Genomic DNA, 26472 nt, shown 5'->3' with positions numbered 1-26472 from the left:
ATGTAAATACTTAATGTATCCAGTGCCCGGAAAATATGTCTCCTGTTCTCCTGGCCAAACTCTCTCCCCTCCATACTGTGGTTGGCCGACTGCGAAATGAGAAGTCCATCTGGATAGCTGAGAATATGAGAATGAGCATTGTGGGCTCTTTGTTAAGAGAAGAAAGATGTCACCAGCTTCCTTATATCCTTCTCCCACTGGGAGAGCTGATGGAATGTACACTAGGGCTGCTAAATGTTAGAACTTTTACCCATACTTAGTTATAGCATGTAGTGGAATAATTCTGAATTCAATGATGTAATGTGCTATTGCAAGATGGAAGCCATCCAATAAAAAAGGAGCCCCCAAATAGGATTTCATGGAAATTTAACTCTGAACATTCTGACTTTGTACCTTAACATAAATGAGATCTGGGAACATTTTCCTGCCATAAAATTGAGGATAATTTCTTAAAATATCTAAATCTAATGACTACAAATATCTCCCCATCATCACTCCAAAATATGTATCATTTGGTCTAAGTTACATAGAAGATATGTCATCTGTGATCGTCAAAACAAGTTTAGAAACCCTTCTCCACTTTAAATGTTACCTTCCTTGATGAAAATTTAATTACACTGAAAAGAGTCTTCAAAATCACCTCATTTCTGTTCTCAATGTTATCGTTTTGAAGACTTTACTATTTCCTTTTGCTAAATTCACAGAATATACTTCCTCTCATGTAAAGTCTTTCTCAAGACTTAGTTTTCTTTAGGTGTTTTGAAGTAAAACTAATAAGAATTTTGACATTTTAAGTGCACTTTCAGAAAACTCTCTGACTTATAATACTGTTCCTGACACTGACCTGCAGTTGTATGTCATTGGTTACTTAAATGTTTTCTATACTTCTGTGAATTATGTTGACACTTTCTGGTCAGATGCTTACAATTCACTATTTTGTCATTTGCAGAGTTCTGAAATGGGTCAGATAATCATTTTCAAACTGAACAGCTGTTAAAGGGTTCTTGCTCTCTTGCTGCTTTCTTTGCCTGTAATGCTTAGTCCATTGCTCTGGTCCAAGAGACTCTGAAATAGTATACCATCTCTCCCTCTCTCCCTATAGACTTTTTGTAAAAATGATAACCAAGTTATGGTCACTGACCTTGTGAAGCTCATGGTCAAATAAGGGGAGATATGGACAGGTACACGTCCGTAGATTACAATGTGGGAGACAAGTGCTATAATAAAGGTATGAATGATTGCCATGACAGAGGAGACAATGGCTAACTTCCCAGATGAGCCCAGATGGGAAGGCTTTGCAAATAAAGGGATCTCTGATCTGTGTCTTGCAATTTCAGTAGGAGTTTGGGGAGTGAAGAAGTAAGGAGAAGAACACCCCAGGCAGATGCAGAGAGGCGTCGCTGGGAAGGATAAGGAGGCAAGGATGCCTAGAACATAGGATGCAAGAGTCTACGCATTGGCCGATGAGACGGAATTGCTGGTGCACACTGGGAATCATTTGTAAAAGCTCTGAGCGCCACGTCTGAAAAAAGTCATCTTTATTCTGTAGGCAATGGAGCCACTCAAGTTCTTTAAGCAAAGATGGGATCCAACTTTTCAGAACATAACCAACGTGGTGTGGAGGACAGACAGGGGCAGAGCCTCTCTGTTCAAGCAGCCCAGAACAATATGTTCTTTCAAAACCACAGAAGGGAAAACAGTCTCCCTCCATCTCAATTATGCTTAGTTCAAGTAGAAAATCATCCAGCTGTTGCCGGATGGCCCTAGAGAGGATCAGAAACACAAATACAGTGTCCTAACCAATTCTCAGAGGAAACGGAAGAAAACACCGTGATAATTGTGGTGGATCTCTCACTTAACAGCCCAGAGTCCCCGGAAGGGCTGTGGCCCACCACCCTTCGACCATGTTATTTACTGCATGGTGACACGGCCCCACCACACTCTGCACGGGGACCTAATCCGCCACACCCCTGCCGTTCCCTGATGTGAGGATACGGTCCTCCGTACCCCTGACAGATCCACACGTGGGGACACGGTCTGTCACGCTTCTGCCACATTCATGTCTCAGGGTGGCCGTGGCCCACGTCAGCTCCGCCACATCCAAGTACGGAGCCCTGAGGGATCAGCTGTTCTCAGCACCACGACTGCCCAGGTCACAGAAATAGGCACAAAAAGTAGTTGTAGAAAGGGATGAAGGGAGAGGTCTAGCTCAAAGTTTCTGAGAGGATCAAAATGGTAAAGGAAGGATGCTGACAAAGGAACAAGGAGAGAAAGGTTTCAAGTGAATTAAGTAATAGATGGATGAATATCTGAAGAAATGCATAATAAATCATGAGTTAGAAGAAAATAAGTAAAAAAAAAAAAAGCTTAAAAATAAGGGAGAAGGAAATAGAAGAGAGGGAATGTTTTTAAAAGTAAGGAAGAAAGATAAAGTGAAAAGGAAGACAAACCAGAGAAAGAGCCAACCTAAAGAGGTAAACATCGTGAGTGATCCACGTATGCGTGTGTGTGTGTGTGTGTATATATATATATTTTTTTTCATTCCCTTAAGAAGCTGTTTATCTTCCTTATGCTTTTGAATGTCCTTGGTGAGTAATGATGAGTAGATGGAGAAATCATAACTTGAGTCCCCAAAGAGAATATCTCCTCCTTTTCGTTCTTCTCAAACCATTTGCTAAGTGTTTAAGGTTTTGTCTTGGGGAAAGCTGACCCATGTGATAAAGCATTAACTACATATGACCTGTGTGGTCTAAACACACATCTGTCTATATCACATAGTTTCATCCTGGGGGAAGGGGTGGGAAATCACATTTTCTAAATCTTAAGGAAACGGAGAAGAGGAGACATTGTAAGTGAAAGTCTCCGGAGTGATTTGGGGTATCCAGGGGCTCTCCTGGGCACTCCAGGAAGGTAGCCGCTAGTACTGGGGTTGGACCAGAGCTCCCATGGAACCTGTGTTGCTTCCAGCAGACCTAGAGAGTCACATGTACTGAGCCTGGGTTTCACACATCCTCCCCAGAAAACATGGCAACCAGCAGACACTTACTTCCCTTCCTGTCCTCACGGCACAGGCCAGCAGGGAGGCCTGCGGTTGGTACGGGGACAGCCCATTCATCGGCGCCCCCCGATCCAGTTAAACAGCAGCTACTTTTCTTCAGGACACAGTGAGAACAATCCTTCTTCTCAACCCTGGGAACCCATGAGTGTGCAGAGGAACAAAGGGGGAGCGCGCAGGCGAACAGCCCTGGGAGGGAAATGAAGGCCGCGACGGGCCGGCACCCTCAGCGTGGGTGCGTGGGGCGGTCCTCTAATAACAGCCCAAACGCACAGCCCTGTGCTACTGACAGGCCACCTGAGCGTCCCAGACAAGAGGAACCCTGTACTCAGAGAACCGCTAACACACCAAGCCGCTCATTTGCAGCCCAGGGCGTGCTGGTGACAACCTTTCACAAATGAGAAGGCGAACGTGAAGTAATATTATTTCGGTGGGGAAACTGAATTCTGCTCCCGTGTCCCAATTTCAGGAGCCATTAAGGAAGAACGGTCGATTCTAAAGATTTAGGAAATTAACTGGTCAGTGAGAGCTCTGAGTGTGGCTCAGAATGGGACTGGGGGAAAGACGGGAGGTTTCAAATGGTGCTCCTACCTTTTTGTCACTCAGGCCGGAAACCTGGTCCACATACTCCTCTTGGATCATGAAGGCAGCTAAGTTGGCAGTGTAGCTGGCCAGGAAGATGACAGCAAAGAAGGCCCACACCGACACCATGATCTTGGAGGTGGTCCCCTTTGGGTTCTGCACGGGGACGGAGTTGTTAAACACCAGACCCCACAGTAACCAAATAGCTTTGCCGATGGTGAAAGATGGGCCACCCGGCTCTGGCAGGACAAAAAGACAAGGACAGAAGGTTAAGACAGAGTCACTGGTTCTATTTAAACCTACAAGTACATAGAGCCGGTAAGTTCCTGCTCAGAGCAGGAAACCCGCCAGCGAAGCCCCAGCCCTAAAGCTAACCTTAGGTGCCTTCTTCAGTTGAGAGCTTGTGTCTCTCTTCTCCTGGGACCCACAGGAAGGTGGAAGAGAAAAACCAGAGGCCTGGGGTGTGTGCGGGCTCTTACTCCAACCAACGATCATGACTCAGCCAGGGCACCGCAGGAGCCAGCTTCCTGCCCTGATGGATGTAAGACCCTTAAGGGCCCATCAAGACTGAGTAACGAAGGCAACCATCCCACTATGGTCACACTTGCATCCTCATTACCATGTTCCCAAAATTTATATTTGTATCTCCAGAGAAAGCATTTCAATTTCAAAAAAGGTCAGCGAGAACCTTGTGGGGTCTTTTTCTCCCACTAGTCATAGATCTCCTCCAATTTTAGTCACGGATGCCGCTTTGAATGCACTTGATCCTGATTCTTCTGTGGCTTCCAGCTCTTAGCACTCAATGGTTTGAAGCAGCCTTGACCTCACTCCAGGGCCAACACCTCCCACCTGGTCCCCTCCAGGAGTGCCTGCCTTCCGTGTAAAAGAATACCAGGCGGCCCAGAGAGTCTGCCAGAGATCCCTGGCTTGGCCACATGTATCTGAGGGCGGAAAGGCAGGCTGTCTTTGTCCTCCACCCAACCTTCACACAGATCACGCAGGGCTTCTGCCCACATATTTATTGTGACCTCTCTGCTTTCTCTGCTTGGCGATGGTGAAATCTTGCCTGCTGTCTGGGTCTGCACGCAGCCCCTCCGCTGCAGAAACGAACATCTGCCTGCACAGTTTTACAGCACATTAGCACAGGTGTTTCGATGCTATCTGTGATCCTGAGAGCATCTGCTCAGTCACCCAAATCATCAGTGACTACACGTGTCGAGCCTAAGATCTAACTGTGCACACACATCCGCGCGAGTGGACCTTATTTCATGGAACAGATGCATAACTAAAAAATTGTTTATAAATCAAAGTTTTGTGCGTTGTAAAATGCCCCAAGGAGACTTGATAGTTAAAGCGGCCCCATGTTGAATTCTTTGGCAAAGTCAAGCATCCTTTGGTAAAGTGAGTAATCGTAAGCCCTTGCTCTGATTTTTGTGTCTGAATTTTTGCCTCTTCGATTTTCTTTGCGGGGTCGGGGAGGGTGAACACTAGCTTTGGTTCTTGACATTGTCAACATATGTGTGTACTCTGGTGCTTCTCGGATGTTTCACTTGTTACTAATGCTCATTGGGATGCGGAGTAGTCATGGCTTTTGGATGACCCTTTGGCACAGGCAGGAAGCCCCTGACTATTCCGTATTGTGGAGACATCCAAGTGTCCACCCCAGAAGGCACACCCCAAATGAGAAGGTAGGTCTGCACCTGGAAATACTTCAGTGCAGGGGTGGTTCATAGCTTGGACTGTGAATTCAACAGAAGCACAAGGGGAGCTTTGACAAAATACTGACACACCATCCCCAGAGATTCTTATTAAATTGGGGTGGGGTGGGGTGGTTATTCTAACATGCAACCACGGTAGAGAACCACTAGTTTGAAACATACAATGGTTCAAGTCTCGCTCTGGACTTAGTGAATCAGAATATTAGAATATGAGGTCTGTGTATCTTTGTCTTTTAAGTGCCCCATAGGTAATTCTTACGTGTAGCTGGGGTTAAGAATCTTTCCTCTTTGAGGCATAATTCCAGGATAAAGCTCACATGGTGGATGGGAGAAGACTCAGAGAAGGCATAATATTTCCTAATCCTGGCGTTCTCAGGAAGTTTTAGAAGAGATATCTATAAGGACCCCTTGGCCCCCTTCAGAAATCTAGTAAACTTTTTGTGAAGTCTCACAAATGCCTCAAACACATGGGTAGCCCTCACATCTCTGGACCTTCCTAGCCAGGAAGATGGACCACCCCCAAGAGTAGCTGTGGGTGAGAACTGTTATCTCCCAGCCATTTTATTTCAAATACCCAACTCCCCTACCTCCTGGCAGAGAGATGTGAGCCGGGGACACATGCTTTGGGGATCTTGTACCTCAGAGGTTATCCTTTGGCTGTGGAGAGCTGTTTCAGCCACAGCTACCCTGCATGTACCCTGGGGTAACCTGTTTTTTCTTACTCTTGATACATGTGTCTAATCTGCCTTGTTAGCGCATCTGATGGGACAGATGGCTCATAGCCTAAGGTTATCAAAAGAGTTTCCTCTGACATGTTTATGTTACACGTTTCTGCTGCCAGCTTTGATCTCACTTGCTTAGGGGTGGAACTGGGCTTGGGGTCAGGCTTGAGGCAGGGAGGGGACATACAGATTCAAACTAACATCTAAATTGGGGTCTTTGTGTGTGTGTGTGTGTGTGTGTGTGTGTGTTTGCTTCTTGTTGTTTATTTGCTTTAATAATGGGAAATGATCAGAAAGTTTTGGAATCTACACAAGTTTTTGTTAAGGGGTTCAGTCACACAGTCTAGAAGATGGGTAATAACAGAAGAAAGATAAAAGTTTTCACATTCATGCTCTACTAAGTTTGGGCTACTTAATAGAATGGCTACATGTGCATAAAACTTAAAAGACTAGAAGTATATATACCAATATATTAACAGATATTATTTCTTGCTGATAAACTTACGGGTGATTATTTTTAGTTTTACCTAATGCGTTCGCAAATCTTTCATAAATTCCACAATAAACTTTAAAAGTCAGGATAAAGCTCCACTCTTTCCAAATGAACAGATGAGTAGAATGTTACGAGGGTGTCAGTCACTATTTTTAAGGTATAGTACTTTCATATGAATTAGTCTTCTACTTACTTCTCAAGTTAAAGAACAATGGTAATCCCAATTGTCACTGTACATTTAGAAATTAATATTTTCTCAACACCAAGGTAAAATGAAAAACCACAGCACTGATTAGAACCCCTTAATTGGGGTCTTTCTAACGAGTCACCAAGGTGGTGACCTTGAAGACTGAGGGTTAGGGCGGAGGCAGGCAGCAGATGGGGGGCACAGAGATTCTGAGCTGAGAACGAGAGAAAGGCAGAAATGCAGCGGTTACAGCTGGCCTTACCCCTGCCATCGGCGAGGCACCTGTTGTAACCCACAGGGCTAAAGTACTCGAAGACAAAGACGGCCACGGCCGAGACGATGAGGAGCATCACGAACATCATAACCCACACGTCGGCGCTGAATGGCTCTGGGGAAGCAAAACATCAGCGCTCAGCGTTAACGCAGAGAACAAACCAGATTAATTCGCACGTTCATTCACTCGCGCGACTCCTATCTTTGGGGAAACAAGCCACAGGTGTGTGCGTCCCTTCAGAAAGCCGGGGCCTGGCTTAGGGAGGAAGGAGTAAGAGGCTGTGTCTGAGCGTCTCCATCCCCCTGATGGGCGTGTCGAAGCTTGTTTTCTTTCAAACATATGAGAAGGGCGGCCTCTTGCCCGTCCTTTTTGAGACTGTACAGATAGTTTCTGCCATGACTGGACCGATATCTGGGTCTTTTGGAAAACAGTGGAACTAGAATAAGTACTAGACATGGATAAGTGAGTCGTGTTGGGCTGGCTCTTGGTTTACGCTCCCATCTATATGCCACACCCCACAGCTGGACCTGGAAAAGTTTTCACCAATGCTTCCGAGCCGTGAGGCCAAGTTCATTCTCGACAAACTTGGTTACTCTTTGTGGCTTGAACTGGTTCAGTAATAATTAGGCACAATGAATAACTCCCTTGCCCCCTTGCTTCACTTCTCTTAAACTTTCCAGCCTAGATTTGCTTTTTCAACCTGGTTTGACGTGGTATATTTTATTAGACATCATGAGTGTAGGAGAATACGTCAATGTTAAAAAAAAAATCCATCCACATTAAATATCAGTGTCTACAACACTGGGAATTTAGCAAATGACAAGGGGACATGATAATGAACAAAACAACCTCAATCTAGTCCCTATTTCCAGGTGACAAGGTTGATGGGACAAGAACAGGCTAGAGAGTAAGAATGTTCTACATATGCTTTCTTTAACTTTTTAAAATCATTTTTGCTGACTCTCTTCCAGTTGATCTAAATCTCTCTGGCTCAGAGGTGTCCAGAAATTGAATACTGAATTCCAGGAGCCCTCTCTCTGGAGGCCTGTAAAAAGGGACAATCACTCTTCGGTCCCATAATACAATGCTACCTCAATTGTGCCTCAAAATAGTTCTGGCCTTTTTAGCTGTCACATCACACTGTAAATTCAGAACTAAGTGAATTAACATGCTGCTTCCTCCATCTTCCAAATCATTTATAAAGATGAAATTGAAAAGGGAGGGAAATGGGCTGAAAATTCGAAAATATTTCCTTATTTTGAAACCTACTTTACTTTTGAACTCCCAAGGGAATTATAAAAGCCTGGCCACTTAATTAATTTAAAAGGGACCTTGATAAGGCACACACCGACTGTAAAATGCAAAACCTTTCGGTGGCAGCCAGAGATGCGAGGGTGGAAGGTACAACTCAAAGCCTCTGTACGGTGGAATAGAGACCCTCTCCTCCTTGGGTCTGATTGATTGAAATCCTACTCTGATCCCAGTTTGTCCAAGATTAGGAAATAACTGAGTAAAAGCACTGTCTCTATGCTTTCTTTCCCCCCATTAAGCCCAGAGCAACTTTCGGTACACAAAATACAAAAAATGTTTGTGTTGGTCTATATAATTTAGAAAGTACTTTCACCACATAGTTTCTACTATCCTTTAATGGCCCTTTCATTATGGATTATTATATCTATTTTACAGAGCAGTAAACTAAGACTTAAGAGGTCCCAGTCCTTTGTAAGTTCATACTCAGAAGGTGGCAGAGCCAGGTTATGAACAGAGGGCCTCTGAAGGCAAAAGTCTGTGCTTTTCCATTTTATATCACATCTTAGTCTCGGCCCACTGCACTGTTTCCTGATTTTAGGAGTCGAGCTCTGAAATGCCCCCATGTGTACTAAAACACAGGCTGCAAGGGCTGCCACATCTGGGCTTTAATCCTGGATCTGCTCCTTACTAGCTGAGAGATGGCTGGAAAATTGCATAACCTAGGATTCAGTTTCCTAAGCCATAAACTGGGTATTATAGTAGTGTCAATTAAGTAATATAATCAAAGTTTGTACAACGATGCCTGGGCCTTCACATAGCAAGTGTTCAATAAAAAAAAGTGCTGGTATCCTTTAGAGAGACTGTGACCGGTCCAAGGGCTTTCAGCTTGTTTATGACCAAACCAGCTTCCTATCTCCTAGCCCAGTGGTCTGGTTTTCAAGGTGACATTTTCTTTTCCAATCCCTTGCTCTCACAGCCCCTGCCAAAAATATGGGGCATGAGCTCACAAAAGACCTCATCTAATTGAAATCTTGGCCTCATCTCACCCAGTCTTACATCATATGGAAGGCTTTGACACATAAGTAATGCTGGAGAGTGAGGTACAGGTTCTATGGGGAAGGATGGGGTCAGTGGGTGGGAGAATCAGAGCAGCTTTATCTGGCAAAGCCTCCAAAAATTCATGTGAAAACAGAAAACCTTTTTTTTTTGGTAGCACTGAGCTCCACTCTTGAAGCTAATTTGAAACAAACAGGTATTTGAATGATATCCAGAATTAGACATTATTAAGGCAGGAAGCAGCTTCAGAGATCAGCTAGTCGAAATGCCTTATTCTATGGATGAGGAGACTGGGTCCCAGGATGGAGCAAGTTTGTTCAAGATCAAACGCAGGAGTGAGACTCAAGTAGGACCCCTGGTTACCGGTCCTGTACTGTTTTCTTACCGGGTACCATGCCTTCTTATTTTTGAGGGTATTCTGCAGTTTTCATGTTGGAGAATGATCAATTCTGAGGTCCCCAAAATGAAATCCCTGGCTGAGGGAAGCTCCTGAAAAATCAGCTCCTGGCTGAGAGAGCCTGGCCACGAGCACCTGCACCTGTTCCTCATTCCCTCTATCTGTCCCTGTGTCCATATCCTTCATGCCTGCAAGCCCATCACTCACCTAAGAAGGCAGAAGGTGAGACGGTCCCATTGCTGCGTGACACCATGACACTGATGCCAGTCTCTATGAAGGGCACGGAGAAGTCGACCACCTCCGACCGCTCCTCGTTGATGGTCAGCGACCCCACTGCCATGTAGGCCCTCTTCATGACCACCTGGGGAGAAAGACGCAAGACTCCAGTTAGGGCATCCAGGAAGGCAAGGGGCCACCGTGCAGAAAATATTTGGGGCCCTAAAGTGCTTTCCTTTGTATAGTGGGAACAGTACATTTCATTTACAGCCTTCCCTCGGTATCCGCGGGGGATTGGTTCCTGGACCTGCCGTGGATACCAACACCTGAGGACGCTTAAGTCCCAAAGTCAGCCCTTCTTATCCGCGGATTCCACCAACTGAAGATTGTAGACATAGTACAGGATCCGCAGTTGGCTGAATCCACAGATGCAAAACCCACAGGTAAGGAGGGCCGAACATATACTTATTGAGAAAAATCTGCTTATAAATGGACCACATAGTTCAAACCCATGTTGTTCAAGAGTCAGCTGTACTATTTTATATTTTCTAAAATTTATAAAATGAGCATTTTAAAAATATTTAAATGAAACAAAATAAATGAAAGACAAAAATGGCCCTTAATTCTTGACACTTACCTCTCCAATCATACCATTCCAGGTTCCATTGATTTTCTTCCCATGCTTGCCATTGGTAACCAGATAAAGATCATAGGTGAACTTCACAGATTTAGAAATTTTCTTAAGGATGTCAATACAGAACCCCTTGCAGCATTTTTTGATGTAACCTGGCTCCTCATCTGTTTTATTTCTAACCAGGTAAAGAAAGAAAAAACAAAAACAAGGCTTTTATACAAGAGGCAAAATACTACCCTTGCCAACCACAAAGCAGGCCCTCCTTCACAGCTCAGCACAATTTATGTCAGGCCCGGGTGAGGACATAAATCAGACCACAGAACTGCAATAATCTCATTACCTCATCATATTGGACCATGTTTTCTCATAATTTTAAATGCTCCTTTGAGGTATAATATATATCAGGAAAGTGCACATATCCTAAGGGTTCAGCTGGATGAATTTTCATACACTGAACCCACCCATTTAGCCAGAAAACCCAAATTCAGATACAGAAGAGTTACCAGCACCTTAGAGGCCTCTTGTTCTCCCTTCCAGGCCCTTCCCTCCCTCACCAAAAAGAACCATTATCCTGACTTCTATCAGCATAGATTAATTTTATCTATTTCCAAAAATGTTTCTAAAGACATGCTGGCCTCAGATAACATGTTTCAACACCAATGTAAACTTAAATCTCCACGAACTTGAGGTCCTGGTCACTGAGACCACGCGAGGCCCCAGGAACGATAACATAGTTAATTCTCCCGGGTCATGATCTGGACAGAACCAGATGCCAGACCACAGGGCTGCCAGAAACTCCACTGCTCAACAGTAATGAAATTCAGATATGGTGCCCAATTCATTCTGTGCCTCGGATCCCAGCCAGGTGCTGACAGCTGGGGCAAATCTGACTTTCCCAGGCCACGTACTCAGAGATGATGCGCTTTTGGCAGGGCACCGTGTTCCTCATGCAAGTTCCACTCAGAGGGTCCACGCTTTCCACAATGACGAACGGGGCCTCCTCCAGCGTTACGATGCTCAGATGGTCGTCCTCCTGCTCTTCCGTCTCAGGACACATTCGGGGCCATACGTAGTACTTCATCTGCAGGGACTTGTCTTTCCACTTCCCCACCTGCACAGGGATAAACAAGCACTCAGAAACCACTGGCGGAGACAGAGCCGCTTCTCCTGGCATCCCCTGGGAAGCTGTTAAACGAAGTCCAAAGATGCAGGCACTGTCCACAATAGAGACGAATCCTCCTTAGACCACATGCTCAGGATGAGACTACTGTGTCCAAATCTAAGAAAGGTAGGCTCTTCATCTACTCACCCACTTACCAAACATGTGCCCGGCACTCTGCTAAACCTCGTGGCTTAAAGAAGCATCTTTCTGCCCTTTTGTCAAGTTCACACTGAGTGAAGGAGTCAGAAATGTAAGCAAATGTTTACAGCACCGTGTGGTAAGTGCTAAAACTGAAGCCTGTCCCAGTGCTGGGAGGAGGCCAGAGCTTCCTGCCTTGAGTGCCTATTGGTGTTTTCTCCTTAACCGTAACAAGGAGCAGGACGGTGAGAGCAGCAAATAGCTTTGGAAAGGTCAACAGAGCGACTGGAGCAAATGAGCCAGAGGATGTGCTTTGGCTCGTGCCAGAGGTCTAGTGGGAAGCCACGTGGAGAACTGGGTGCATGTGAATTGGAATAAAATGGTGAGTCAGGATGAAAGAATAGAGCACAGCTGGGCTGGGGAAGGGAGTGTGGTCGAGGGGGTGATGAACGTCACAGGTCAGCGCGGATACGCACCTGTGGGCTGGGTGGGCGCCCCGGGGGTGGGGATCAGAGTGGTCTCTCTGTGAGCTGCCACACGTGGCCACATGGGCTGTGTGCCTCCACTTCACGTACTCCAGTGTGAAAGGCGGGCGCCCCTGGCATCACGCACGTGGTGGCCCTGCTGCCAATCATCGCGAGAAATGTGTGGGTTCCATTCTTTTTTAAAAGAGCCATTCGTTCCTGTTTCTATAATAGAATCTGCACGCCTTGTTGGTAGGTTCTTGCTCTCACCCTGTCATTGAGTTTATTGAAGAAAGAGGGAACGCCTTTTAACTTTCTATAACCAAACATCTTCAGTTATCACCAGGAATTAGCGATGGCAAGTTCCTGCATTTTCTTTCCTCTATGCAGCGAAACAAATTAGTAGCACAGGTGAGGCACCAGGACTACGAAACGACTTAATTTATGAACTACGAAAACCAACAAGGAGCAACAAATGGGCAGTATGTCATAAATTTTCAAGCAAATGGCTTAGATTTCCGTATTAATACAAAACCAAAATTCACTCCTTTGCTACTGCTTTTGTCTACACCTAAGTTTCCACCTAGTGCCTCCCTTGGTGTGGTTTATACCTCCCCCCAACCTGTTTGGTAGGTGTTGCCTACTTCCATGCCCAAATTAGGCCTGTACAGCCACTGCCTTTGTTCCCGTGCGTCACTGTAACACGGGCAGGGGCTCGGTGGCCTGGGCTCTTTCGTTTGGCATTAACCCTGATGCTAGTTTTCTTCCAAGTGTGTAGCCATATGTCACTTCTGTGCTCGGAATTATGCACTGAAGCAGACATTTGCTTCCCTTTACATGTATAGTCTCTTCCGTACTGTTGGTCCTGATTTCGGTACAAGTCTATTTTTCTTCACATTACTAAGACTACTCATTTCTAAAACAAAAATGTCCAAAGAGCTCCCCAGCCATGTGGAGATCTTAATGTCTTCTGCCTGTGATTTGGGGGAGGTGGGGCTTGGGGAAGGGAAGACCCGGCCATGGGAGCCCATGACACTGGGTCATGTCCATCTCCAAGCGGCCCTAGTTACCCCAGTGGCCAAACCGATATTTTCTGCACGTTCCATTATGTGAAAAGGACTGGGAAGCCCTAAGGTACCTATTTTTCTTTTCTTCACTGCTATCATGTCCCCCCAGTGGTCTCTCTCTCTCTGAGTTTTTTCCTTTAATCCAAACGTATGCTCTTCCATCTTTACTGCTACTAGCTTAGCCCAGTGGTCCAGCAGCCCATCCTGGGATTACTGCAGGCAATTTCAAACTTCACATAAGGTTTCCCCTAGAGTCCACTGTGGACACTGCTGCCAGATGGCTCTTCTCAAAACATCACTTCATCGTATAATTTCTATTCAAAAATTTCAACAACTTCCTACCACCCTCAGGATTGTGTCCAAACTTCTCACCTAGATGGTCAAGATTTGTGCATTGAGCCTAATCTACCTTGATACAGTTAACTTCACTATTTTGAAACACGCATCCTTTATTAAAGTTGGAAAAGGAAGCTGTCAGTTTTGGAAGTCAACATAGGTTAATCAGGAACAGGTTTCAACAAGCTGGCTGTATTTTCTTCTCTGATAGTCTCACTGTATCTGTGAAACAAAAATGCTGCAGACATAGCATGTTGGCAAAGTTTTTTCATGAAACTTGTGAACAAGAGGGAATATAATATAGATCCTTGTATACTTGATAGATTGGAAAGGAGTCTAAAATCCATATCCAAAAAAAAAAATAAAAAGATTGTTTAACGAATTAATGCCAACACAGAAAAAGGTCTCTAGTGACATGTCAGGGACTCTTTTTAGAAGTGGCCTGTGTAGTGTTTCAGAAAACAAAACAGAAGTCATGCTCACCAAACTGCAGATAACACAAACCAGAAAGGACAGACGACATACTGCAATGCAGGATCAAGGTTGGAGGCCATATGAATTCACTGGAATAATGGACTGAACGGAATAAAATTCAACAGTATTTATACTTAATGTCTAGCATTTAGGTTTTTTAAAAGCAACTGCACAATACTGAAAAGGAGATATTTCAAGGAACAGCAGTCTACACAAGCCATTGCGATGACAAATGGTATGTTTACAAACTTACGGCGTCCAGCTCACTGAGGGGGGGGGGCTACGGATGATCCCACCCTGCTCTGTGCTCATCATACCACAGCTGGAAAGCTTCGTTCTGATCCTATAATCCTATGATCAACTGACTTTTATTTACTATCTCATCCTCATTTCCCCAGCAATAATCTGTTCATGAGGTCTCCTCCAGCACTCTCTATTAACTTCCTGTCAAGATAGCTGGATCACATTCTCGCTTCACTTCGACGAAATGCAACCAACATCAACTGCACATCAGTTCTGTGCCAGGCGCTGGGCTGTGTGCTAGAGAAAACAATACCAGGCAACATTTACTAAGGGCTTAGTATGTGCTAAGCACCAAACACATCCAGGAATCTCACGCATCGTCAGAGTGAGGCTGTTATTTAATGTCTCATTTTGCAGGTGTGAACAGAGGGGTCTGATGACTTGCTCGTGGTCTCAAGGTTAAGTGAGCACAGTGTCTGGATCTGAAGCTGACCAGTCTGGCTCCAGAGCTTGGGCTCCCACCCACCATCCTGCACTGATTCTCGGATAATAATGAAGGAGTAAGACACGGTCCCTGTCCTCCAAGGACAGTCCCCTGGGGAAAGACGCTGTCTATTGACAGTAATATCAAGTCAGGCTTTGGTCATTACCCTAATAAAAGGTCTAAAGAGGGCTTCCCTGGTGGTGCAGTGGTTAAGAATCCGCCTGCCAATGCAGTGGACACGGGTTCGATCCCTGGTCCGGGAAGATCCCACATGCCACGGAGCAACTAAGCCCGTGAGCCACAACTACTGAGCCCAAGAGCCGCAACTACTGAAGTCCCGCGCCTAGAGCCTGTGCTCCACAACAAGAGAAGCCACCACAATGAGAAGCCCCTGCTCGCCGCAACTAGAGAAAGCCTGCGCGCAGCAAAAAAGACCCAACACAGCTAAAAATAAAAAATAAATAAATAAATAAATAAATAAATAGATTTAAAAAAAAAAAAAGGTCTAAAGAATTATTCGGATTCAGAGTAGAAGTGACTATTTCTTTTTTTTTTTTTTTTTAAGAATTTGCATTTCTTTTCTTTTTTTTTTTTTTTTATAAATTTATTTATTTATTTATTTATGGCTGTGTTGGGTCTTTGTTTCTGTGCGAGGGCTTTCTCTAGTTGTGGCAAGCGGGGGCCACTCTTCATCGCTGTGCGTGGGCCTCTCACTGTCACGGCCTCTCTTGTTGCGGAGCACAGGCTCCAGACACGCAGGCTCAGTAGTTGTGGCTCACGGGCCCAGTTGCTCCGCGGCATGTGGGATCTTCCCAGACCAGGGCTCGAACCCGTGTCCCCTGCATTGGCAGGCGGACTCTCAACCACTGCACCACCAGGGAAGCCCTGAAGTGACTATTTCTGAAAGCGACAGGGAAAAGCTTGACTGGGACCCTTTTTTAAGCTGGGCCTTGAAATGGAAGTGATAGCTCAGGAGGTGAAGAGTGGTTTATCTGCTGAGGCAAGAGCAAAGTTGCAGAGTCCTGCAGCTGCTGCATGGAAAGACCAAGGATGGTCCTTCATGTGTGGGGAGAACCGGTCTAGCTTAGTTCTCTTCCTTAGAGACCTGCCCCGTCCAGCCAGAAGATCTCTGTTACTCTTGACAGCCAGCTAGATTGTATAAATCTGTTCCCAACTGCTTGTTCGACGGCTTCAGGTTGGTAGTTTGAAACTCGTCGTGGGCACCATGAAATCAGGGCTGCCTCTGCCCAGCCCTGCCCCCAGCAGTTAAACATTTACCAGATCACCACTGCCCAGAATAACCAAATCATTCATTATTTCATGCTCTTTACTCCCTTATTTCGTGACTTTTTAGATGTCTTGTCTCCTAAACGAAATTCTTTGTTTTGATTCATTTTTTATCCTTTTAATATATGTGGGATAGTAAGTTTTTTTTTTTTTTTTGCCTCACCTTGGGGTGAGGGCATGTGGGATCTTAGTTCCCCGACCAGGGATCGAACCCATGCCCCCTGCATTGGAAGCACAGAGTCTTAACCCCTGGACCGCCAGGGAAGTCCTTCCTAAACTAAATTCTGAATGTGTCTCTAAGTATTTCTGTGACTGCAGACAAATATCTATAATTCTCTGAGCCTCAGTTTCCACATCTGTAAAATAGGGAGTGATTGCTAAGGTGTCTTCTACATAATTTCATGATCTTTAGGACACAGGCTCCCTACTACATTTCCATCTGATGAGAGCCCAGTAAAAAGGTGTTCTTAGAGGTTATTTCCTAAAGGGAGGGAAGTATCTGATCTGATTCTACAAAAGATTAGCTTGTCTTAAAGTCTGGTTTCTTTTTGTTGTTGTTGTTGTTTCTTCAAGGATGATTACAGTGAGAAAGAAAGTTAACAAATTCCTTCAGGACTGAAAGGAGAAACAGGTTTGAAAAAAACCCAACACAACTCTGCTATGAATATCAGATTTGCAATGCCACTACACAGTGCTTATGTTAAAGAATGTGTTTAGTTAACACAAATTAACTACTTCAGCTTCTTGTGAAGCAAGACAGTTAGAAATAAGTAAACAACTAAAATTAAATAAAATAGGGGCTATTTATGTGGAAGAACAAGGTATGTTTCAAGCAATTCTTCTTTTAAGGGGGAAAAAGTATGGTGAAAGTATTAAAAATGGGAAAGTTTGTAAAAGTAAATAGAGAAAGAGAAGCCTGAGATTCTGAAAGGAAAAATCTTGAATTCTTTTCTAAGGTGTCTGAACTGGCATTAGTATATCATATTGGATATGCAGAGTAGGAGGAAATGAGGTTAACAGGAAATATTTCAGGAAAAATCCAGTGAGAAAAACTGAATGAAAAATTTATAGTCGAGAGTAAAATATGTTCAGGAGGAAGAAAAGAACCTTAAGAAATAATGAAGAAAATGTCTGTAAAGCACTCTGAATTCCTCAGAGGAAAGCGCTAAACAAACATCTCCAGAAGCACATTTAACAACAACATCTGTCTGTAAAAAATGCAGTTCCCTGCCACACTAAGATTTCAGAAGATCTCTTGAGACCTGAAATCATCTTTCTCAAGAAAAAAAAAAAATCTCTGATTAGTTTTCTCAGGAAAACATGGAGTCATTTTGAGGGTTTCTGGTTGCTTCTCTCAGTACAAGCTGAACACCTGTTCAGCTGGGGATTTCTCCTCAGAAGGAAGTCTACCTCACAAACCTACAGCGTGTTACTCCATAAGCTTTCCCTTAGGAAAATTCTAGAAGCAATCTGTGGTGATGGGAGACGTCAAAGTCTTCCTTCTGCTAACAGATTTCCTCCACCGCCGGCAGTGAAGCTGGCACCCAACAGCACGCTGGGACACACAGGGGCGGCACTCCTTCTGGAAGCCCCCGAATCTGTCCCCTTGGTGAGCGTGTCCTCGGGGAGAAAGAGAGGAGCCCAGGCAGGGCATGGCTTCTGTGAAGGCCACTGCAGTCCTTGCCCAGAGAGCAGAGGGCATTGCTCTCCCCGGGCAGCCTCTCTCATCTGCAGGCAAAGTCATCTCTCAAGATGCTGGAATGAAAGCCCTTAGTAGAGCCTCTTTAGGCGTCAAAGGTTATTTTCCCCAAGTCAAAGCATTGTTGTTTCTTGCTGGAGATGACATCTGGATCTAACACTAAACACTTGCTGCTTATTTGACGCCTTCGTCTGACTGTTAGAATGCAAAATTGAAAACTACATGTAATTTCCCTGAGCAAGCCGAAGGGACCAGCAGTCTCTGCCAGGCAGCCCCGATCTGCACCCCATCCCGTCCCAAAGTGGCGTCAAGCAGGCAGCTGTCATGTGTGGGGCATGCCCTGGGGCAGGCCTGAGACTCCTAATAGAACAGAAATCTGAGGAGAGCAGGGCACTCCTATTTCTCCTCCCCCAAAGCTACACATCTCAGCCCTGAGGATTTTCAAAGGTTAAGTGTCTGATAACACTTCATTTTGTTCAATCTTTATTTTTCTGCATCCATCCCTCCCCTCCATTCCTCATAAGCAAGTAAATATTCTGGTGTATGACCATCCATTCTCTATTCATACAAAATACATCTGTGAGTACGTATGTATGTATGAAGGTGTTTTTCCAAAGTCGGATGTGTATGTGTGAGGTATGTATGTATGTATGTATGTATGTATGACACCAGGTCATAGTATGCGTGTCTCTGCAAACGTGCTTTTCCCACTTAATTATACATCATGGGCTTCCTTCCAACTCAATAGATGGCAGACTTGAGTCCTTTTAATAGCTGCATAGTACTTCCTAATAATGACTTCATCCTAATTTATTCAGTCATATCCCTATTGATAAACATTTAGGATGTTCCCCCCAAATTTAACAAAAACGCATACTATTGAATACATAACTTGGTATTTCCAAAGCATCAATTACCAATAATACAAAAGTAGAATGAAAGGATATTTGTGTTTTCAACTTTCGGTTTATTTATTTATTTACTTATTTATTTATGGCTGTGTTGGGTCTTCGTTTCTGTGCGAGGGCTTTTCTCTAGTTGCGGCAAGCGGGGGCCACTCTTCATCGCGGTGCGCGGGCCTCTCACTATCGCGGCCTCTCTTGTTGCGGAGCACAGGCTCCAGACGCGCAGGCTCAGTAGTTGTGGCTCACGGGCCCAGTTGCTCCGCGGCATGTGGGATCTTCCCGGACCCGGGCTCGAACCCGTGTGCCCTGCATCGGCAGGCAGATTCTCAACCGCTGCGCCACCAGGGAAGCCCGATATTTGTGTTTTCAAATGTCCTTGATGTTGCCAGACTACTTTACCAAAGGTTTAGAGTAACTGAAATTCCCATCAGCAAAGCACAAGAATGCGCCTTACTCACATTCTCACCAGCACTAGGTTGTTACCCCTATTAAAAGTTCGCCAATCTGAAGAATAAAACATGGTATGTAATTGCGCTAATTTTCATCTCCTGGACTCGTGGTAAACCAGAGCACCCTTGCACGTCTGTTAGTCATTTTGATTTCTTTCTTTTACCCTCCAGTCACACCCTTCACCCATTTTCTGTTGCGTTGTCGGTCTTTCCTATCTACTTGTAGGAAGTTCCTGGTAGAGTATGATAGTAACCCTTTATCTGTCAGATGTGCTTGAAATATTTTTCTACTCTAAGATTTGTCTTCTGACTGTTTTTGGTATTTTTTCATGCACAAGATTTTACTTTTACTTCTTTCTGTCAAAGTAAAATATGTCTCTTTTTATACAGAACGCTTGATTTCCCACCCTTACTTGAAAAAAAAGATCTATCCCACTCTCATAGCATTCCTTATTTTAATGTTTGGCAGTGTTATTTACAATACTAATTTAAATGTAGAGCTAGGAATAAACACTAGAAAAACTAAGGTTATACAATGAAATGTGTGTGTTATAAACCTTGACAATGGAAAATAAAATAGCATGTACTAAGAGTCAGGGAATGGGAAGAAGTATAAAAGTACTAAATTTGTTTTAGATGTGTCTCTAGAGTATAGCATGCGGTTGGCTTTTGCTCTGTAAACCAACCTGAAAGTCTTTTTGTCTTAATACCTAAATTTTGCTCATTTATATTAATTGACGTGATGTATTTGGCTTTGTCTCTGTAATATTTTGGTCTTTACTATTATTTATTTATTTATTTTTAAGCATTGTTGATTTACAATATTGTGTCCATTTTCAAGTGTACAGCTAAGTAACTCAGTTGGTTTTTCTTAGATTATATTCCATTATAGGTTATTACAAGATGTTGAATATAATTCCCTGTGCTATACAGTAAATCCTTGTTGCTTATCTATTTTATGTAGAGTAGTCTGTATCTGTTCATCCCATACCCCTTATTTGTCCCTTCTTCCCTCCCTCTCCCCTTTGGTAACCATAAGTTTGTTTTCTATGTCTTCCCACAGTGTTCTTTGTTCTTACTCTTTGCACGGAGCTTTGTCTACGCTATGTGTGGTCGACGTGCAGCTTCGTTTTCTGGGCTGCACGGTCTTCTCTCCACCAGCCCCTCCCACGTTTCTCAAGTGCTCTGCATCCTTCGCAGCCCTCCTCAGGCCTCAGCACCACCATGATGCCGTGCTTCTCCATCCCCAGCCAGAGAAGAAGCTCTGTTTGATCTTCCGTAATCATTTTGTGGGTCAACTGCTCCCTTGCGCTATTACATTAAAATCTCTGTCTCTGAATGTGACTTTAAGCACTCGAGGGCAGAGACTATATTACTTACCTCTTTCTGTCCCTGTACGGGCTTGAAACAAGTGTGTTCTCGGTAAATTATTGACTGATGTGTCACTGGGGGACAAATACTTCATATACCCTCAGAAAGCCTCCAGTGCTAGATATCAGTCCAGTGCTCTTCCACGGAAAGGCTGTAGTAGGTAAGGGCTGCCTCACACTGCCTCTCTCAATTCTGCCTCTAGATTATAGAGTGCCCTGGGCGGACTCAGTTCCACGTGGATGGCTGCACGTACAACGGCACATCTGCTGCGCTCGTTCCCCTAATCACGTGCACACTCGGTGATGTCTAGATTTGGAAAGCTAGTGTTTTGAAAAATGTGTTAGAAAATAATTTCCATATTCAAATTTGATCCGTGCTGCCTTGACCCTTTACTGCCTTGACACGTACTAAGCTGGGGGCCGGTGGCTCTGGGCACACACGCCGAAGGGAGACCCATCCAGCCACTCTTGCCTGGCACCTGTGTGGGTCTCCCAGTGGCACTGAGATGTCAGTTGTCATCTCAGGCCTCATCTGCTATCCCTGGCTGACCCCTGCCCCTCCGAGAGAGCCCGGGGCTCCCTGGGGGTTGTGCAGACCCACTGCTGCCACTGCCCGTCGCCCCCTGTGTGGTCCCTGTTCTCCATGGTTCCTCCCTCCATCTCTCCTGCTCTGGAGAGTGAAGGAATGGAGAAGTGGCGAGCTGGGGTAGAATCTGGGGCCGGGAATGGAAGGTGCTGATTCCCTCGGCACCAGAGAACAGCTGTGGTCATCGCAGATAACACCACGAGCAGAGATGCGATAATATTAGAGTAACCGTGTGTATTCTGGGTCAGGCCCTGTGCCAGGCACTTCACACAGAGTGATGGCATTCCGTTGTCACGAGCTCCCAAATAGGCGGGTACTGTGATGCCCACAGTAGAGGCAGAGAAACTGAGGCTCGTTGAGGGTCCAGGACGTCATCCCTGATCTGTTTGACTCTGGAAGTCTGTGTTTCTTGCACTGTGCCATGTTGCCAAGAGAATATTTCTGACCTCTTTACTCCTCCCCTGCCGTGATCTGAGAGAAGAGGGTCTGCTTCAGCTTCACGGCCTCCCTGCAGTCACCTAAGCCTCCCAGAAGCTGGGACGGATGGCTGTGTCTAAAGACTTTACAGCAAGTGTCAACTGGAGTCCATGGAGGGTGGGGGGCACAGGCAGGATGGTAGTAGTAGGAGGCAGGGCACAGACAAACTGTGTGACCTTTGGTGAGTTATTTCACCTCTGGGCCTGGCACGCAGTAGTTTTATGCAAGCAGTATTTGCTATTTTTTCTCCTCCTCCTTCCCCTCCTTGCTGTTACTGTTACTCCTACTACCAACAACAGCAACTCTCAGTGTGCCTACTTTCCTCCCAGAACCAACTCCAACTTCTCAAACCCTTAACGCGATCTGTTTCAAAATGTCAGACTAAACTCCATGCCATTCTTCCGGTTACACGCAATATTTTCATTCAGGCGCAAATAAAAACAGATATCACGAGAGTAAAATTGCTACGACCCTTCAAGATTTACCAAAGGCCTTGAACCCAACGAGTGCCACCAAGCCAGGTGTTCCTCTCCCATAAACCCCTCCCTGGGGCAAGATGGCTAGTTTAGAAAGCATAGTAATTCTTTTAGGTCAGAGCATATTGTAAATAGTTTGCTCAACAGGCTCAACTAAGCTGAAAGATTCAACATGTTTTCCTGGAGTATCTGATGCCTTCCTGGCCCGAGGGTTTGAAACCTCCCAAGCCAACTCCCCATCCTTGGACAGCAATCCTCGGAGTCCATTCTGGGCCTCAGAGGGGCTCAGTTACTGAGAGCGGAGCCCCATCTACCTTGTCCTCTGATCCAATTTTTTCCAGAAAAGGCCCTCTTCTTGAACATCAAGACTGAGTCCTGAACCATCTCCTCTGGGACATGTGGGACCAGGCAGAGACCTCTGGAACTAAACAGCACCAAGTCAGGTCCCACCTCCTCTGAGTCAACTTCCTCCTGTATCATGGGGCTCTAGACATGTGTGCAACACGCCCAAGGTAAGCTTAGGTTGCTCCAGAACCCAGCTCGGCAGGGCTGGGATGCTGACTGACTGCCTGACTTGACTGATGGATGCGGGTGGTGTTACAACCTGCTTCGGGGCACTGGGCTACAGGCTTTAGTCACGGACATCGCTCCTCATCAAGTTCCCTTCTCATTGCTACCTTTATCCTCTGATTGCCAACTGGAAGGACAGAGCACAAGTGCACAATGCCTGAAGGTTCTGAACGTGACTTCCTGGACTTGAGCCCTGGCTTGGCAAGGTCTTCACTGGCATTTACATACGTATGCGTGACTGTATGCACGCATGCACGTATGGATGTGTGCATTCAAACATTCACTCACTCCACTACTTCATTCTAATTTGTCACCTTAGTTAAATGCAGGGCTTTGAGTCAGAAAGGCCTAAACTGAGTCCTGGCTTTGGTTGCGTGTGACTCGGCAGGGGCTACCTAACCTTTTAAGTTCTGGGTTGTGGATAACTGCTATTCTGTCTACCAACCAGCCATCCTCTGCCTGACCCCCTAACTCACTCTCTACCCCACCCCTCTTGCTTAGCTCGGTCTCTCCTTTTGTGAACTGCCCCTTCCTCGATTCCAACCACATGGTCCTCTGAGAATGGCCATGTTATTAAATCTCCCAGTCCATCCTCTGACCCAGCTACAGTTGAGGGGAGGGCACCTGACCGGTTGGGTCAAATCCTTGGGATTTTTGGCCTTAGGAACAAAGAGTGTTAAGTCAGTCTTTCCCCAGTAGCACAAGCTATCATCTGTAAAAATCAGAAGCTCTTTCCGCCATCTTTCCGTGCCGCCATAGTGGTGCCCATGAATGTCCCGGCTGATGCTCTCACGAGTATCAACAATGCCGGAAAGAGAGGCAAATGACAGGTTCTTATTAGGCCGTGCTCCAAAGTCACTGTCAGGTTTCTAACTGTGACGATGAAGCATGGTTACACTGGCGAATTTGAAATCATCGATGATCACAGGGTGGGGAAGATTGTTGTGAACCTCACAGGCAGGCTAAATAAGTGTGGAGTGCTCAACTCTAGATTTGATGTGCAACTCAAAGATCTAGAAAAATGGCAGAATAAACTGCTCCCATCCCATCAGTCTGGTTTCATTGTACTGATAACCTCATCTGGCATCATGGACCATGAAGAAGCAAGATGAAAACACACAGGAAGGAAAATCCTTGGATTCTTTTTCTAGCATGTATGTAATACATACATGCAAATAAAATGCCTCAGAGGAAAAAAAAAACCCAGAAGCTGTGGGCCACCATGTTTCACACCCTAGGAGAAAACTGGCCAAGGGAGAGAGAAGAATGAAGCCAGTGGCCAGAGGAAAGCACATCCCAGTGAGAGAGTGAGCAAGGTGCCTGAGAGGATCAGTGTTCTGGAGGCTCAGCTATGTTCCCATCGTGGGTTCTGGTGAGACAATCCAGTATCCTTATAATAAATTTGCCTTTTGCTTAAGTTCATTCAAGTTGGATATTTATTCTTTATCATCAAAACGGTCCTCATAATGCACTGTTTATCTCATCTATAAAAGGCAATAGATAATAACTATAACTATCTTCATGAGGTTTTGATGAAAATTAAATGAAATAATGTATCTAAAATGCTTTTGCAAAATGCCCGGAACTTGGTGAGCACTGAGTAAATGATGCTGCCGGTGGCTGGTGTTTATCACCAACTTTCTGTGAACATCTCAGGGGCCAGGAAGTAGGTTGCGTCACCAGTGACAGGCAGATCCCACCGCCATTCCTAAATAAGCACCCCCTGCATGGGATCAAGGAGAAGCAGGAGGCTTCCCCTCAAGTTCTCAGGTTCTGGGGTGTAGGCAGGGCCAATCAGCAGAGTTCCTGTTGTCAAGTCCCACACTGACTTGTGGCTGCATCCCCTTCTGGCCCCCAGGCCTTGGGGAGGTGGGGAGGGGTTACCTGGACAATCACAGGGTCTCCACTTGTAGCCAGTCTCACTTGGCAGGTCCAAAGTATACCAAAGTACCTTTTACCCACTGGCCCACATGCTAAACTCTGCTGCCAGGTCCCGTTATTTCCATTCCCTCCATCTCCTTTTCTACTCTCCATGGCCCCCTTCCACAAATCCTTTTCCAGGATTAAGAGCTTATAACAAGAAGGCTCTTATAAGATCCTTATATAGAGGTTTCAAAAGCCAAGCAAGTGGTAGGAACAACATCTGAATCCAGACATTCTAATACCAGAGTCTTTGCTTTTTGCCACTCCTCTATGTTGCCTCAAATATTGGATAAAAGACACATAAGAATCGTATCAGGCATGTAGTAATGATGCTCAGTAAATGGTACTGATCCAGAATAGCCCACCCACCCTGTTCTCCTTAGGCAGCCCATGTGCCTCGGGCCCGCCATAGTATCAGATGTCCTAGAGGCCCAGAGCAGCAGCAGGACAAAAGACACTAAGTGGAAGCAGTGCCACCACCCCGAAAGCACCAGCTCGTTGTGCGAGACCTCTGGAAGCCAGATGTGATTATACTGCTCTTCAAATAATGCTTTACTGAACCGCTGCCTCCCTGCTTGCTCTGCCCTTGGCCTCCTGGTGAGTTTCATTACATCGTCCATCATGATCTTTCACTTAATTTTTTAAAATTTATTTATTTATTTATTTATTTTTGACTGCGTTGGGTCTTCGTTGCTGTGCACGGGCTTTCTCTCATTGCAGAGAGCAGGGGCTACTCTTCGTTGTGGTGTGCGGGCTTCTCATTGCGGTGGCTTCTCCTGTTGCAGAGCACGGGCTCTAGGCACACGGGCTTCAGTAGTCGCGTCGTATGGGCTCAGAAGTTGTGGCTCGCAGGCTCTAGAGCGTAGGCTCAGTAGTTGTGGCGCACGGGCTTAGATGCTCCGCAGCATGTGGGATCTTCCTGGACCAGGGCTCGAACCCGTGTCCCCTGCATCGGCAGGTGGATTCTTAACCACTGTGCCACCAGGGAAGTCCCCCTCTCTGAATTTTAAATGTACTTAATATTTAAAGACAAGGTTATTTGAAAATATGCAAGAATCTACCCATAAATCTTAGATACATAAGGTTAGCACCTGTATCAAGTACATCTCAGGACACTAAGAAAAATGAAGCAAATGTTGCACACTGAGTGAACCCACCAAACAAGCAAAATCGGGTTCTCGTGCAAATCTTCAGAAGCTAGAAAAAATGCCCAGGACTGAAGCAGGACCTTCCCAGGTGAGGTTGCAGAGAGCTGCTTTCAGCACTGTGGGGTGCTCGAACATGAGAGCCAAAAGGAAAGTAATGGGAGGGATTCTGGAAAAGGAACACATTGCATAAGTGTAACGACAATGTTTTCCAGACCACAAATCTGAATGTAAACTCTGATGATTATGAATGTGTTTTCAGGGACAGTGAAGCAGCATAGTTGAGAGCGTGATCACCCAGGAAATCCAAGGCATAAGGTTGTGAATATATGTGAAAAGAAACAAGGCACAAACATTGATAAGGCACATAAAAATAACTGAGGCAATAAGGGAACACAAATAGAAGAGATCAAAGTCATTGAAAACGCATTAAAATTTAAAAAGACTAGACCACAGATAAAAGAAAAAATCGTGAAGATGTGTGTCCAAGAAGGTCCCTTGTAGCATTCATAGAACAGAGGGCCCACACGTCACTAAGGCCACGTGCAAAAGAGGAATAAATTCCTAATAAGAACACTCTTAAGACCGTCCAGGGTTTACCACCCCTCCTTAGCCAGAACAGGTCCATTTTG

The 26472-nt window shown here is 45.2% G+C and overlaps 1 protein-coding gene and 1 pseudogene across 2 annotated transcripts in view; one reads left to right on the top strand and one right to left on the bottom strand.

Moving 5' to 3' along the window:
• The window catches only part of GRIN2B (glutamate ionotropic receptor NMDA type subunit 2B), a 651979-nt gene that overhangs the window by 51094 nt on the left and 574413 nt on the right, over window positions 1-26472 (bottom strand). The window contains exons 10-14 of the mRNA XM_082421982.1: window positions 11494-11696; window positions 10589-10760; window positions 9943-10096; window positions 7020-7145; window positions 3647-3876 (exon numbers count right to left, since the gene is read on the bottom strand). Coding sequence (XP_082278108.1) covers window positions 3647-3876; window positions 7020-7145; window positions 9943-10096; window positions 10589-10760; window positions 11494-11696 — 885 coding nt within the window. The remainder of the gene's footprint in view (window positions 1-3646; window positions 3877-7019; window positions 7146-9942; window positions 10097-10588; window positions 10761-11493; window positions 11697-26472) is intronic.
• LOC309641710 (small ribosomal subunit protein uS8 pseudogene) lies at window positions 12077-25332 on the top strand (annotated as a pseudogene). Its single transcript, XR_014268594.1, has 2 exons — window positions 12077-12267; window positions 20357-25332. The product of XR_014268594.1 is annotated as a small ribosomal subunit protein uS8 pseudogene (transcript).

This window comes from Balaenoptera physalus (assembly GCF_965194825.1).
Source record: "Balaenoptera physalus genome assembly, chromosome: 13".
Classification (NCBI taxonomy): domain Eukaryota; kingdom Metazoa; phylum Chordata; class Mammalia; order Artiodactyla; family Balaenopteridae; genus Balaenoptera; species Balaenoptera physalus.
Note: the sequence above shows the minus strand (reverse complement) of the source record. Positions and strands in the feature narration are given on the sequence as shown.